Source organism: Mytilus californianus, unplaced genomic scaffold (assembly GCF_021869535.1).
Source record: "Mytilus californianus isolate M0D057914Y unplaced genomic scaffold, xbMytCali1.0.p SCAF_2, whole genome shotgun sequence".
NCBI lineage: Eukaryota > Metazoa > Mollusca > Bivalvia > Mytilida > Mytilidae > Mytilus > Mytilus californianus.
The window spans coordinates 92608676-92622910 of record NW_026262668.1 but is presented as its reverse complement, the minus strand read 5'-3'; the positions used below and the strand labels follow the sequence as shown (position 1 = coordinate 92622910).

Here is a 14235-nt window from a genome sequence, read left to right as displayed (position 1 = left end):
GATTACCTTCAAACTGTTCATGCTTTTTCGTACGAGTATATCAATTAAATCAGAGCGTGCATGAATGTGTACAGTAAATTAAATGACCTGCAAACTGGACACTGGACCAGTCCATATTACGTTTTATCAATGAATAGATTTTTTTTTTTTGTATTTTCCAAATTACAGGGCCCATAAAGGGCATAAAATCAGATACAATTGATTTACATAATTGGTAACAACAACAACAATAATAGCGGCATATGAATGAAACTTAAGGTATGAAAGGTAACAATTGCCACTTTTTATCTTTTCACATAATTTTCCACATACACATTAGATAAATTATTTTTGATAGCCTATTGCGGAGAAAAAAGAGAAAGTTTACTGTATTAACGTTCTATTCCATTAAATACGTCATTTTTCGCAGAAAAACATTTTATGCACGGCTACGCCAGGTAAAATTGTTGTTTATCCTAACAAAAAAATACAATTTTCAGTTTCATTAGAATATTATAATAATAATAAATCCCAAATTTATGTAGTCATTAGATAAAGTCCTTATATGTCCGATCTGCCTATTTTTGGACATCAAAAGACAATACGATCGTTTTAAGGTCAATTTCGTCTACCTCACACAATCTTGTTAGGCACTATAATGAAATGGACCTGAAATTTATTTCACATGTTTCCTGAAAATTGATAAATATCAAAGCAACATAGAGCTGTTTGTTCTAGTTCGTATAATGACAATTTAATGTCATGTTTGTTTGTGATGACCCCCCTTTTCGGGATTGCATCAGAATTATAGTTATCTCGTATCGCATGAGGATGACACATATCAACTGAGCAATTATGTTTGGGACTTAGTTTTAAGAAATGATGTCAAAGTAACATTATGAAAATATTTTTAGTAAGCTGAAATATATATTTATGTCTTTATGTCTTGTAAGATATTTTATTCCTTGCCCGTTTTTCAACATTTGCGTCAGGAAAGTTGAAATGTTTTAACTGAATGGTTAATTTAAATTAATTATGAAAATTGTTAAAATTAAATCAATAAAGGAAATTATTGCCCAGTTACAAACACTACCAGGGGACAATCCATATTGATTTTTTTTTTAGTTATATGTTTCAGCACATGTATAATTAACCCCAACTTTAGCCTGGTAAACTTGTTGTCTCCTTGTGAAATATAAAACATATTTAAAATGATTTCCTGCTAAAGTCTTTTATTGATATAAAGTTAAAACCGTCTTGCTTCTCACTAGTCAACACTCCTGTCCTGTCAGGTTTAATTCTTATATATATGGATGAAAAATAAAAGTCCACAAAGCATTAACATGGCAGCAATTGCTTTTACAGCCTTTAAGGCTTTGATTTTTTTTACAGAAGAGTGTCCACCATGCACTTGCACTGCACTATAATAATAGTAGAATAGAATGATTTACAAATAGATGAAAATTATATATACATGCAACCGTAATATTAATATAATATATAACAACAAACCAGTGTTTTTCTGGAACTATTATTATATTAGTATAATAGTCTAAGGTATACTGATTTGTATCACTACAATATAATAGTTATTACGGTGAGGTTGAATTTCCTGTCATTTATTCATCATCCAAGCAGGAACTTGTATCAGAAAAAAAAATCTCTGTAAATTAACATCAGTTTCAGGTATAGAGATGTGATCTGTTTCTGTGACATGTGCTTTTGACCATACACAAGAACCTGCGGTCATCCGATGTTCAGTACTTCAGTACTTTGATTTAGTTTTTAAACGGTGCCTGCGCCAACGTGACCCAGGAATTTTTTTATTACAATGTCATTATCACTGTTTTTGCTGTCTAGATCGCCATAATTTTCTCCGGGTCACGTAGGCGCACGCTATTAAAATTTTAAGAAACGCAGGCCAAAAATCGTAATTTTTCCTACTTTAGGCGTCTTTGATGCCCTTTCACCCCCCTCACCTCACCTAGTTGCTGAAATTAATGGCTTTGAAGTTCATCCAAACAAACTTCAAACCTAAGGGAATATTTCAACATAATAAGTAGTTTTCCAAACTGACAAAATTTGAAAAATGAGAAAATAGGGGGGGGGGCCAAAACGGGGGCTTATCGTACCTTGTCCTTTCTTCATATTGTCTTTTATGGTTAAAATCATTACCAGCTCTGGTCATTTAAAAATGATTTGCCCTGTAAATAATATTGATCGAAACTAAGGTAAACACATTGACAATGGCGATGAAGAAGTAAGTTTCTATTTTGTATATTTTTATGACTTACGTATGCAATATACATACACCTCTAAAAACAATGTTCAGAAGATGAAATGTGTAAAAGAAAAAAAACTTTTATTGTATATGTCAGTTTATACGTTAATCTGTGTTAACAGACTGAAAGAATCAATAAAAGAACGATAACTTTCAATTTTAAGTGTACAGGTAAACTATTATAATTTTGCCATATTTATAACACAGTTATTTCCCTCTATTTGTCTATTATAACACAATTTTGATTTGTTTTTATTTGTTGTTTTTTTTTTAGGGGGGGGGGGGGGGTCTATGTTGTAACAAAACATTTAATTTAAACCAGAGACATATATAGTCTGTGTTTAAACTTATTCGCAAGTATTCTTTCTCTTTCTATATTCAGTGAGAAATACATCGTTTTGTTGAACCCCAATTTCTTCACCCAAATCGACATGAATATTTGGTGAAAACCCGCAACAATTTCTCAAACTTGTACATTTATCAGTCAAATTAGACGTGTCCTGATTCAGTGCTGATGGCTCCTGATTTAGTGCTGTAGTTTCCTCATTCAGTGCTGATGGGTCCTGATATAGTGCTGGTGGGTCCTGGTAACGTGCCGGTAATTTTAACAAGACGTTAACTAGTCTTATTCAATTAAAAGTAAATAGAATTAGGCAAAGATTTGAATGTACAGTAAGTAAGTAAGTAAGTAAGTAAGTAAGTAAGTAAGTATTTATTATAGTGACATGTGTATCATTACATACATTTATACAACAATATGGATAGCAATTTGATATTTACACTCGGCCTATTGGACCTAAAAATGCCCTTAAAATAATTATTTTCGACAAAATAATATGCAACAAAAACACATCTTTCTATAAGATATTCAAGTGCATAAGTTTACGAAACATTTTAAATGGCATTGCATTTTTACTCTTTTACTTTGATATGTGTTTCATCTTATTAGAGACTTTTGCATATTGTATCTTAGCAAGATACACTTTATCCTATCGGACCGTTTGCTTGCGCTGCGTTCGGAGTGTGACGATTCGTTATATAGGTCTTTTCCAAATGTATTTACTACTACATGTTGCCTCTAATTTTCCACTAATATACGTTGTCCCAAATTAATTTCGAAACAAAATAAAAAACCGGCATAGACATAGATGACCGATAAAAACGGACTCATATGGAACAAAGATGTAAACAATTACAGGTTAACGTTATATCTACCCTTCATCAACGAGCAAAAACCATACCGTAAAATAAGCTATAAAAAGCTGCGGTACGGCAAAATGGAAAACGGTTCAAAAGAGAAGACACTCGGCCTGATTTATAGTATTAAATGAACTAATAACAAGTATGACAGACAGCAACCAACGAAAACCGCTGGCCAATGGCACTGGTGACAGGATTCAAAATGTTTGTTAGCATTCAACCCTCCTTCAACTTGAGCCAGTGGTGTAAGAACAAAACATAAGAACAAAACATAAGAACAAATTGTAAAAAATCATGCAGTTGGAATGGCCTTATCTAATATATTGGTACCTAGAACAAAAACAAATTCAACAAATAACCAGGTTCTCCAAGTCTAAAATGTACATCGGTACACATTAAACATCTCAAGTTCATAACTTTTAATCTTGCGATCAGAACTGTGTGCGAAGACAACACTGAATGCTGAATCTTGTGCTCACAACAGCTTTATATGTATACATCAGACATTCAGTAGTAATGTGGAAGATAGTATTTTATCCAGAAAGGGATCGAGGTTCCATGGAGATATACATAAAACATGCTGTATGAAACTATGTGAATATATGTTCGACTTCCCCATTTCCCTTTGTCCTTTCATTGTTACAAAGACATTCGATTTTAGTTGTGGAAGACACCTATTGCTTACACTCTGAATCAAGATGTTTAAATTCATTTGATTGGATAAAAAGAAATAAATCTTCAATACCTCACACGAAATTAGCCTTTTTACCAGGAAAAAGAGATCCAGAATATTAAAGCCGCATCTTAATTAGTGTACAAAACTAATGCTTGTAATTTGTATATCAGAAAATGGAATATTATCTGTACAGGGTAAGGCTTGAATATATCTTTTTAAGACCGGCTGTCCTATAGCCATTTTCCCTATGCCAATTCTTCCGGGGGGGATACTGGATCGATCTATTTTTCCCCAGGAAAAATTGGCATGATGTAAGTTTTCCTCCTCAGTGTGATGGGTAGAAAACCAGGATCTGACCTATTTTTCCCCTCTTGTGGTTTTAAAGGAAAATATAGCTTTTGTATGTAGTGTCAATTTCTAAACGATTGTATGAACGACTGCATTTTTTTTTGTCTAAGCTACTAGTATTTACAAAGTAGTACAGTGTACACTACACTACAACGTTAAAGTGAGGACTGGAAATGCAATGGCTATTTGTCATGACTGTTTAAAATTAAACGGGTTATACTCTCCATGTTTACATTAAAATAAAAGGAAAAGCTACTTTTAACAAACAAATAGACTTATTCATCGACATTTGAACATGCAAATCATTGAAAATATGATTTATGTAATCCATCGCCCTTCAGCGTAACCACCATCGCACCTCTGTGAATAATTAGTATGTGTTGCGTGGCTTTCTGTAGTAGTTCGTTAGTTCCAATGGTCAAATCCATGTGACACGAAGAAGGAATTTGTTTGGATGATAACAGTTATTGTAGGAATGTTTGAACATATGATATGCTCTTGGATATGATTACTTTATATACTGTTCGGGACCACCCGGAGATGAGTGCTTATTGTAGAAGGGTCCCATTGCATTGGATAGTATGAAATCAATTGAGATCTAGTTTGCGTGTTGAATTGGGTAATTTTGTGCGGTCTTCAAGAAAATAGAATTACAAATTAGCGTAAAATGACTGAATGACGCTATGAAATACAAGTGTGAAAATACCTTTAAGTTGAGAAGAATCAAATTAGAATTTAATCTCATCCCCTTCAGCGTAACCACCATCGCACCTCTGTGAATAATTGGTATGTGTTGCGTGGCTTTCTGTAGTAGTTCGTTAGTTCCAATGGTCAAATCCATGTGACACGAAGAAGGAATTTGGTTGGATGATAACAGTTATTGTAGGAATGTTTGAACATATGATATGCTCTTGGATATGATTACTTTATATATTGTTCGGGACCACCCGGAGATGAGTGCTTATTGTGGAAGGGTCCCATCGCATTGGATAGTATGAAATCAATTGAGATCTAGTTTGCGTGTTGAATTGGGTAATTTTGTGCGGTCTTCAAGAAAATAGAATTACAAATTAGCGTAAAATGACTGAATGACGCTATGAAATACAAGTGTGAAAATACCTTTAAGTTGAGAAGAATCAAATTAGAATTTAATCTCATCAATGAGGATTTTCTTTGACATGCCCTATATAAACGTGTAGTTAAATATTCTAAAATATACTAAATTACTACCATGTGTACCCCATTTAATAAGTTTTGTTGCAACCACGGGGGTCACTTCCTATAAATAAGTCAGTGGCGGATCCAGTGTGTTCCGAGGGTTCGAAACCCCCATTTTGTTTGACAACTAATGCTTTTTTATGGGGACATACGGTTGGAATCCCCCTGTTTATATGACTTGCATGTGTTGGAACCCCCTTTTTACAAATGGCTGGATCCGCGCCTGTAAGTTATATACCGATGTCCGTTTTTCAGGATGTTAGATATATATGAATGGCATATGTCCATGGGTGGCAATTTTATTAAACAATATATCAATGGGTCTAAATATTTTTATAAATATTGAATAAATTTATTCCTGCGGTGAATGTGTTAATATACAATTATGGCCCGTTGAAAAGGTGAATATCCAAAATTGTCAACACGAGAAGGTTATTTCACTGAGGGCGCAGCCCGAAGTGAAATAACTTTTAAGGGTTGACAATTTTGGATATTCATCGCTTCTAAGGGGCCACAATTGTTTTATTATACCGAACTAACAGTGAAAGGGCATTTTGAATCATTGTAAAAGCACTTACCCTTAGTAACAAACATAAGTTGACGTTCAAAAATACATGTAATTTGTGTCTTAGAATTCTCGTATGTACAACAAAGGTAGATTCTTTTTGTAAAATATTGATGGCCCTGAAAAGGACCGTTATTAGAGATATCATCGGCACAAGATGCACGTCAAAAGCCTTATTTCCTCTTCTCTCGATCAATGGGCTTCCTGTAACTTGAACGTTGCCATTTTGTTTATTTACGTCTGTGACGTCATTTTCATGAGTACAAATCAACAAACTAAAAAGGTTATTCGCCGGTGAATAATAGGGTTATTCAACGCTGGTGTAAATTTTTAGGGTTATTCGTTCTTCCTTGCAATTGAATGAAAATTAACTGAATTATTCCATGTCACGTGATAACGTTTAACCCAATAGAATTGTTTGAAATATATGTAAGGTATAATAATCTCCAATGTTTACCGTAGCATTTATCATCCACAATAAATATGAATAGGAACACATTTTCATGTCAGCCATACGAATAGGTCGGATTTTTAGACAGAGTCAATATATGAATGGGGGTATTTTTTTCGAATGCAAATGGCATCTCTGTATCAAAATAAATGACCCCATCCCCACTCTATGACCCTAGACCTTTCAAGTGAGACGCGTGTAGACAAAACCAACACAATTTGTACCTAACATTTCTTCTTCAACCCAAGCCGAAAAAAACAGATTATTTTAGCATTCCAGAGATCAATATTTATGCAATAAATAGGCGTGCAATTTTGGTGTACATATATAGTGAAAACCATATTGTGGAGGAATATGGGCAATTGGTTGAAAGTGGCTATATGTTTATGTATTGTCAGCTTTCTGCGGGAGAAGAATACACCTTATCGCTATTTGTCCGCCATTACTGGACATCACAAAAGTTCCCGTACAATTTCGACGTCATAATAGAAAATATCTGACGCCACAATGGAAAAGTGATTGTTGTATGACGTCAAAAGTTCAAGCGGGACAGATTGTCGGGTCAAGCGGGAATAGCAATAAGGTGTATGGCAATGATCCAAAATTTCCCCGGGGGGAAATGGTTATAGCACCGGCCCTAAAAGATGACACCACGTTCCCAAGTATATTCATTACTTTACTTTTTAGCCGACCATTTTTAGAAAATAATCTTTCCCATCTTTATCTTCTAGCCAAATAATAGATCATTTAATTTATACTTTTTAGACAAGCTGATTTGAAGGATCAAATAGTTTTTTTTATTATTTAAATATTTATGTCATAGATTTGTGGTATTTTGCACGTTATTTTATGGGGGTGGTCATGCACATCTATATACATACATAATTTCTTTAAAAATCGGAAATGTACAAAATGGACTTTTACTTTACTTATCTGACATATTGCAGCCACCAAATGTGTGCTAGAAGAGAGAGGCGAAGGATACCAAAGGGACATTCAAATTCATAAGTCGAAAATAAACTGACAACACCATGGCTTAAAAAGAAAAAGACAAACAGACAACAGTACACAAAACAACATAGAAAACCACAGACTGAGCAACACGAACCCCACCAAAAACTGGGGGTGATGTCAGGTGCTCCGGAAGGGTCATGATATCATTTCTATTAATCTTAATATTTTTGTGCATCAACAGTCTTAAATATTTGCCATAATATACTATAACAAAAATAGCACAGTACCAATTTCCTCAACAGACCAGTTTCAGAACAATTTCCAGTAAAGAATTTGTACACCTTTTGCAAACAAAATCGTTGAAATATACTTTATGAAATACGTATTTAAGCTATTGATGAAAGAATACTAATGCCGTTCTAATAAAATGTAAAACAAAACCACCAGCACATATCAGGACGAAATCACTACCACAGAACATTCTATAGCAGGACAACCTTACCGACTATGAATAGTATTGAGGATTCTTTGACAACTTTCTAATATGTTACAAAGGTCAGAATGTGAACACAAAGAACAAGAGTTACAGCTTACGAGTTGCGAAAACAGAAGATTGCGCATTTGAAAATGGATTTAATTTTTGGCTTCTAAGACGGTTGGTATGCATTTTCGTTACGAACAGAAATTGAATCACCACTATGAATTATATATGTATAACAACCGTATAAAGTGGCTTGAAGAAACTAAATTCCTGGCTTTATTTTTGAAAGGACGTTGACATTCCTTTTCATGTTGAAATGACTGAAAGCATGTGTGGTTTAAAACTTGTGCCTAGTACCGGTTGGGATTTTACCTAACCTATATTGTTCTCTCGTGAGGTATAAATTAGAGTAAGCTTCGATGGTCTAAGCCGTTACCGCATGGAAATCCTATGCCCAAATGTGTGATTGTACTTCATCAAGGACTTAGTTTGTGTCTTGGTGCTTATTGAACCTCTACTGTTGAAAGTTCATACAGCTGGTGAGAATATATTTGAACATCAACGCTTCAAGTTGAAGTTTTAATGTGTGTCGATGCTTTGCGTTGAATTTTGTTTCAAACACATGAATTGAAATTATATCCTTTAGGTATTCCAATTAAAGCCTCATTTTAATTCTTCTGATATTACCCAAATATTTCCGTTGAAATTTCCTCCATGGGAAGTGTTGTCACCAGATATATGGTATGACCTTCGTAAACATTTAAAATTTGGATGATTGTAAGTCAGTTGTTGTCTTCAGTCGATATTCGCTTTTAGTATAAACCAGAACGTTGGTTTTCTTGTTTGAATAGTTTCACATTTTGTAATTTCGTGCCTGTTATAGCTTTATATATACAGTATGGGTTTTGCTTATTGTTAAAGTGACTTATAGCAGTTAAATCGTCGTCCTTTGGGCACTGGTGGATTGTTGTCTCTTTGGGCAATCATGTCACATCTTATTTCAATATTATATTTTATTTGCACATGCGGAGCAGTTGACTGTGCTTGAGTCTATTCGATAAAGTTGAATTATTTCACGAGGTCTTCATAAATGATTATCAATAGATATTTTCTATGAAATGGCCTGAAACGTCGAAATCGCCTTATTTTGAGAAACGTCGTGAAACGCTAAGTAGTACCAACATCGTGCGCAACGTATAGTCTAACTATAAGTTGAAATTGAGCTTTGAATAAGCCTTCATTGATTACGGGTACTTTTAGGTCGCTTCTTTGTGTCTTTATTTCACTTTGTTGTTGTTTTAGGTTTATGTGTGTGTTTATGCTTAATACCGATATTATGAGTCAAACCCTCTCCAACTGATTTTTATTGCGTATTTTTCTAGCACTGTGCTTTTACACCAGGCACTGCCCCTGTTTAGGGGAAGGGTTGAGAGCTTACAATATAAGAATAAGGAGTTGTAGCGTTATTGTCAATTAGACTTATCTCCACCAGAGACCAGAGGAGATGCGTGTTAGCAACTATATGTCAGCCTTTAACAACGAGAAAACCCATGGAGTATAGTAATATGTAAAAAGCCCTGAAATGACAAAATGGGAAACTCTTTAAGTGAGAAAATCAACGACTTGATTTATGCTAAAATAATAAACAAAAAACAAGTATGACAGAGAGCAACCAACAACAACCACTATACAATTTTTTTAACCCCCGACAATGTTTAAGTGCCTGTCCGAAGCCGTAAGCTGTTATAGATTAAAGTCATATGCCCCTTCAAATTTAACAAAACGATGAATATGTTTCATATAACTGAATGAATAATTATTATTATAAACCGTACAAATATATTTTTTTTGACAGAAATTCCTTTATTTTATCCAAATTTTCAGATAATGTACTGCTTTGAATTATCATCTTCTCGTATTCTAAGAGGGTGGTAAAGGGCTATTTTCGTACAACGTGATCGCCTTTTTTTATTTCACGTTCAACGTGTTTTTACTTTTTTATTTAACGTTCAGTCGTGCAAGACAGGTGCCTCGTTCAACGTGTTCTGCTTATTTAATTTTACATGCATCGTGATTTTCAAATGCTTATTTTGCGTGCTCGGTATTTTTCAAATAAAATTCAAATACTTGGCAGGGATCGTCAAGAAATACTTTTTTAAAAGCTGTAAACCATTTACATCATAAATGTGTATACTAAATCGGGAATAACAAGTAAAACAGAGAGTTTATATATACAAGAAGACAGTGACTCAGTCACAAAAGGTTCACAACAGTCTTTATTTTTCGTGCAACGTTCATGACAGAAATTATTTCACGTTCAACGTGAAATTATGTCTTATTTCACGTTTTTTCCGTGCAAGCACCCCCCCCCCCCCCCCCCCCCCCCCTTTACCACCCTCTTCTAATTCGCTGACAGCTGTCCCGTTTGCAGTAACCTAACATGACACCGTGCGTTAGAAAATCGATAATCGCACTGCGCAAGTCCGAAGGGGAACACCGTGATGGAAGACAATTTAAACAAACGTAAAAGGAATAGTATTAACAGATTCTGAAAGAAAAATTATAATACACCAAATCATTTAACAACTGTTATAAGGCAAAAGTTTATTAAAAATAAATCGAAAACATACACAAATAAATAAATACAGTTGACCCGTAGTTTAACCAACACATGTATTTTTTGAAAACATCAGAAATAAACTATGACATTATCCAATTTTCAATTACAAAGGCTATTTCCATTAATAATTTATTACATGTATTTTTATTTTTGAAGTATCCATCAAGTGCTGGTGGTTGGGGATTTAGAATGCGGAAAAACAAGTCTTATCAAACGATTTAAGGTGAGACACACATCCATATAAGTAGGTAAACATTTAAGATTAAATATACACCTCGCAACTAATTTCGTTGGCGAGTGTATAATATGTTTGACTCGTCAGTTATCATTTTGTTACAAGGATTACACCTTCATTGTTTAGCAATCAAATTTGGTTGAAGGTTTTAACTCATCAACTGTTCTGATGAGTTCGATAAAGTTCTATGCCGATGATGACTATCCTTTTGTCAATTTGACATTCAACCATTAAAATCACTTACTTACAAGTTTTTCTTTGTGGCGTTTATGCTATATATCTAATAAGTAGTAGTGTCATAAAGACAGATAGAATTTGAAAAACAAAAATTAGCATGTATGGAATAATTGCGTTAATCATCTTCCATAAACCTTAAAAAATAGTTTCTTAGAACCACAGTTTCAATTGTTATCACTTTGGTTAATTTTGGAGATCAAAATGATTTCTCGCTGGGCTGTTCATTTTGTTTGTTTTATTTTAAAATGAAACAATATGACAGCACTGCTTATTTTTATTCTTTTTTTTACATATCTTCCAATTGCTTTAGTGAACTTATAATCAATAACGTCATTGCAGAGAAAAAGCAAAACTATGAAACATTTTGAAGGGAGTTAATATTTGTTCTCCTGTTTTCTCATTGTATAAGAAAACTATCGTATTGGCAATAAAATGCCGCACTTCGAAATACAAATATTCCAGTCTAAACAAACTGGTACCGTGTTTAAAGACATGTTACAATCTTCCCACAATAAAAGGCACAATTATTAACAGCTGATTATTATTGTTTGATATTTTAGGAAGACAGCTTTGATGAAACCTACACACCTACACGGTTATTTAATTGGGTATGACGATAGTTACTTCATGATTATTATTATCAGTAGAATTATTCATTACTTTTCTGAAATCATTTATTATGTTCTTTTATTTTTTTTTTCTACTTGATATAATAATAAGGAGATGTGGTATGATTGCCAATGAGACAACTATCATGGCCACCAAAGTTCAAATGTAAGCAAATATAGGCAACCGTACGACCTTCGACAATGAGAAAAACCCATACCGTATTGAGCATCCAATCGTATTTAAAAAGAAAATTTGATGAAAAGTACCTTATTATATTACAATAAGTATTAATGGAGCGAAACCAGAATTTAATTATTGTTTGAGTGGTCATTTGATTGATTGAGTGACTTATGGCTGCTTTACGCCAAGCGGCAAGTATTTCATACATATTAAAGACAATAAAATTGTACATACATTATATAGTTGGCAAGAAGACGTTTCACCCTCTACAAACACATTATTTTTACACCGCGTCACACAGTAGAATTATTCATTACTTTTCTGAAATCATTTTTTATGTTCTTTTGTTTTTTTTTTCTACTTGATATAATAATAAGGAGATGTGGTATGATTGCCAATGAGACAACTATCATGGCCACCAAAGTTCAAATGTAAGCAATTATAGGCAACCGTACGACCTTCGACAATGAGAAAAACCCATACCGTATTGAGCATCCAATCGTATTTAAAAAGAAATTTGATGAAAAGTACCTTATTATATTACAATAAGTATTAATGGAGCGAAACCAGAATTTAATTATTGTTTGAGTGGTCATTTGATTGATTGAGTGACTTATGGCTGCTTTACGCCAAGCGGCAAGTATTTCATACATATTAAAGACAATAAAATTGTACATACATTATATAGCTGGCAAGAAGACGTTTCACCCTCTACGGACACATCATTTTTATACCGCGTCACACAAATTTATTCCAAAATGACAGTCGTTTGGCAGAGAAGCAGCACCTATCAATTTTAAAGTCCGTGTTTGAAATTAAATTATGTCTATATGTGTTGCCCAGAGCCCATTATGTATTCTTTTGTTTAATAAAGTTTCTCGGAATATTTTACCATAGTTTTGAAAACTTAATATATATGTTACTTTATAATTTGTGCTATACTCTAATTAATAAACTGTTTAAAAGGTAGTTCTGAGTTTCAGTAGTTTATTCTTGTATTAAATACCATTTAGTAAAATATCTATATTACAGGTTCCGTTTAGTACGACTGTTGATGAAGAGTCCATAAGAGTTGCATTCGTGAGTATAATTGTTTTATGTAAAATAATGCAAACGTAAGATTGAATCTAATTTTTCTGTTTTCATATTTTTTTTTTTTCATTCGATCTAATATAAAGTCCTATTGGTTAATATTCACGTGAAATGTGTACATGTTGGACACAAGAACAACCTGTATTGTTTTCTATATGGCGGTTGTGACAGTATGCCAACTTTCGAAAAGTTTTACTTGAATGTAAGCTAGGAAATCGACCTAAATGGAAACATTGTTCAATAATTTCTTAGGTATTTTTTAAAGATATCGAAACGACATGTTTAAAGCATACAAAAACATAATCTATGATCCTTCAAGTCATTTATTTTTCATTCAATGTTCGGAAATTTAGTTGAAAAGGGACACTTGTCGAGGCACAGCCATTTGATTATATTTATTATATTAAAATTTGCTTTATTTTTAATATACGTACATCTTCAAAGCAATTAAAGGATGAAATGTAATAAGAGCCATTCTTATAGCCCCTGAAATTGCAAAAATAGTAAAATTATATAAGCCAGTCAAACTGGTCATGTTATTTGTAATGATAAATGAACAGGTTGGTATATTCTGGACACTTTCGTGAAGAGAAGTCACTTGTTATGTCACCATGGTGTCATAAACATGTCCAAATTGACATATTTGACCTAAAGTTACAATTGTACCCATACTTTAAGGCACCATAGAGTCATGAACTCGTGCTGAAATATATTTAACATACAGCCGTAATAGAAATATGTAATGATGCAATTTTAGTTTACAAAACAAAGCACATGGCAAAATAAGCAATAACGGTAGAATGGGTTCCAGTAAGAGTAAAAGAAAATTACTGTGGAGAAATGAAATGCTAGATGAATTTATTAAATGTATTTGAATCAGTAGTTTTACTTTACCAGGAAGCAGATTCAATGGCGCTTCGTCAATTCTAAAATAGTATCTGAATATGACTGATGGATCTTCCCCTTGAATATAAAAATAAGAAGATGTGGTATGATTGCCAATGAGACAACTCTCCACAGGAGACCAAATGACACAGAAATTAACAACTTTATGTCACCGTAAGGCCTTCAACAATGAGCAAAGCCCATACCGCATAGTCCAGCTATAA

At 33.5% G+C, this 14235-nt stretch overlaps 1 protein-coding gene across 1 annotated transcript in view; it reads left to right on the top strand.

Moving 5' to 3' along the window:
* The first annotated feature begins 2153 nt into the window (after positions 1-2153).
* Positions 2154-14235, top strand: part of LOC127728480 (ras-related protein Rab-6B-like) — a 46102-nt gene continuing 34020 nt past the window's right edge. The window contains exons 1-4 of the mRNA XM_052235878.1: positions 2154-2239; positions 10930-10996; positions 11806-11853; positions 13067-13114. Of these exons, the coding sequence (XP_052091838.1) occupies positions 2226-2239; positions 10930-10996; positions 11806-11853; positions 13067-13114 (177 nt within the window). The 5' untranslated portion in view covers positions 2154-2225. The remainder of the gene's footprint in view (positions 2240-10929; positions 10997-11805; positions 11854-13066; positions 13115-14235) is intronic.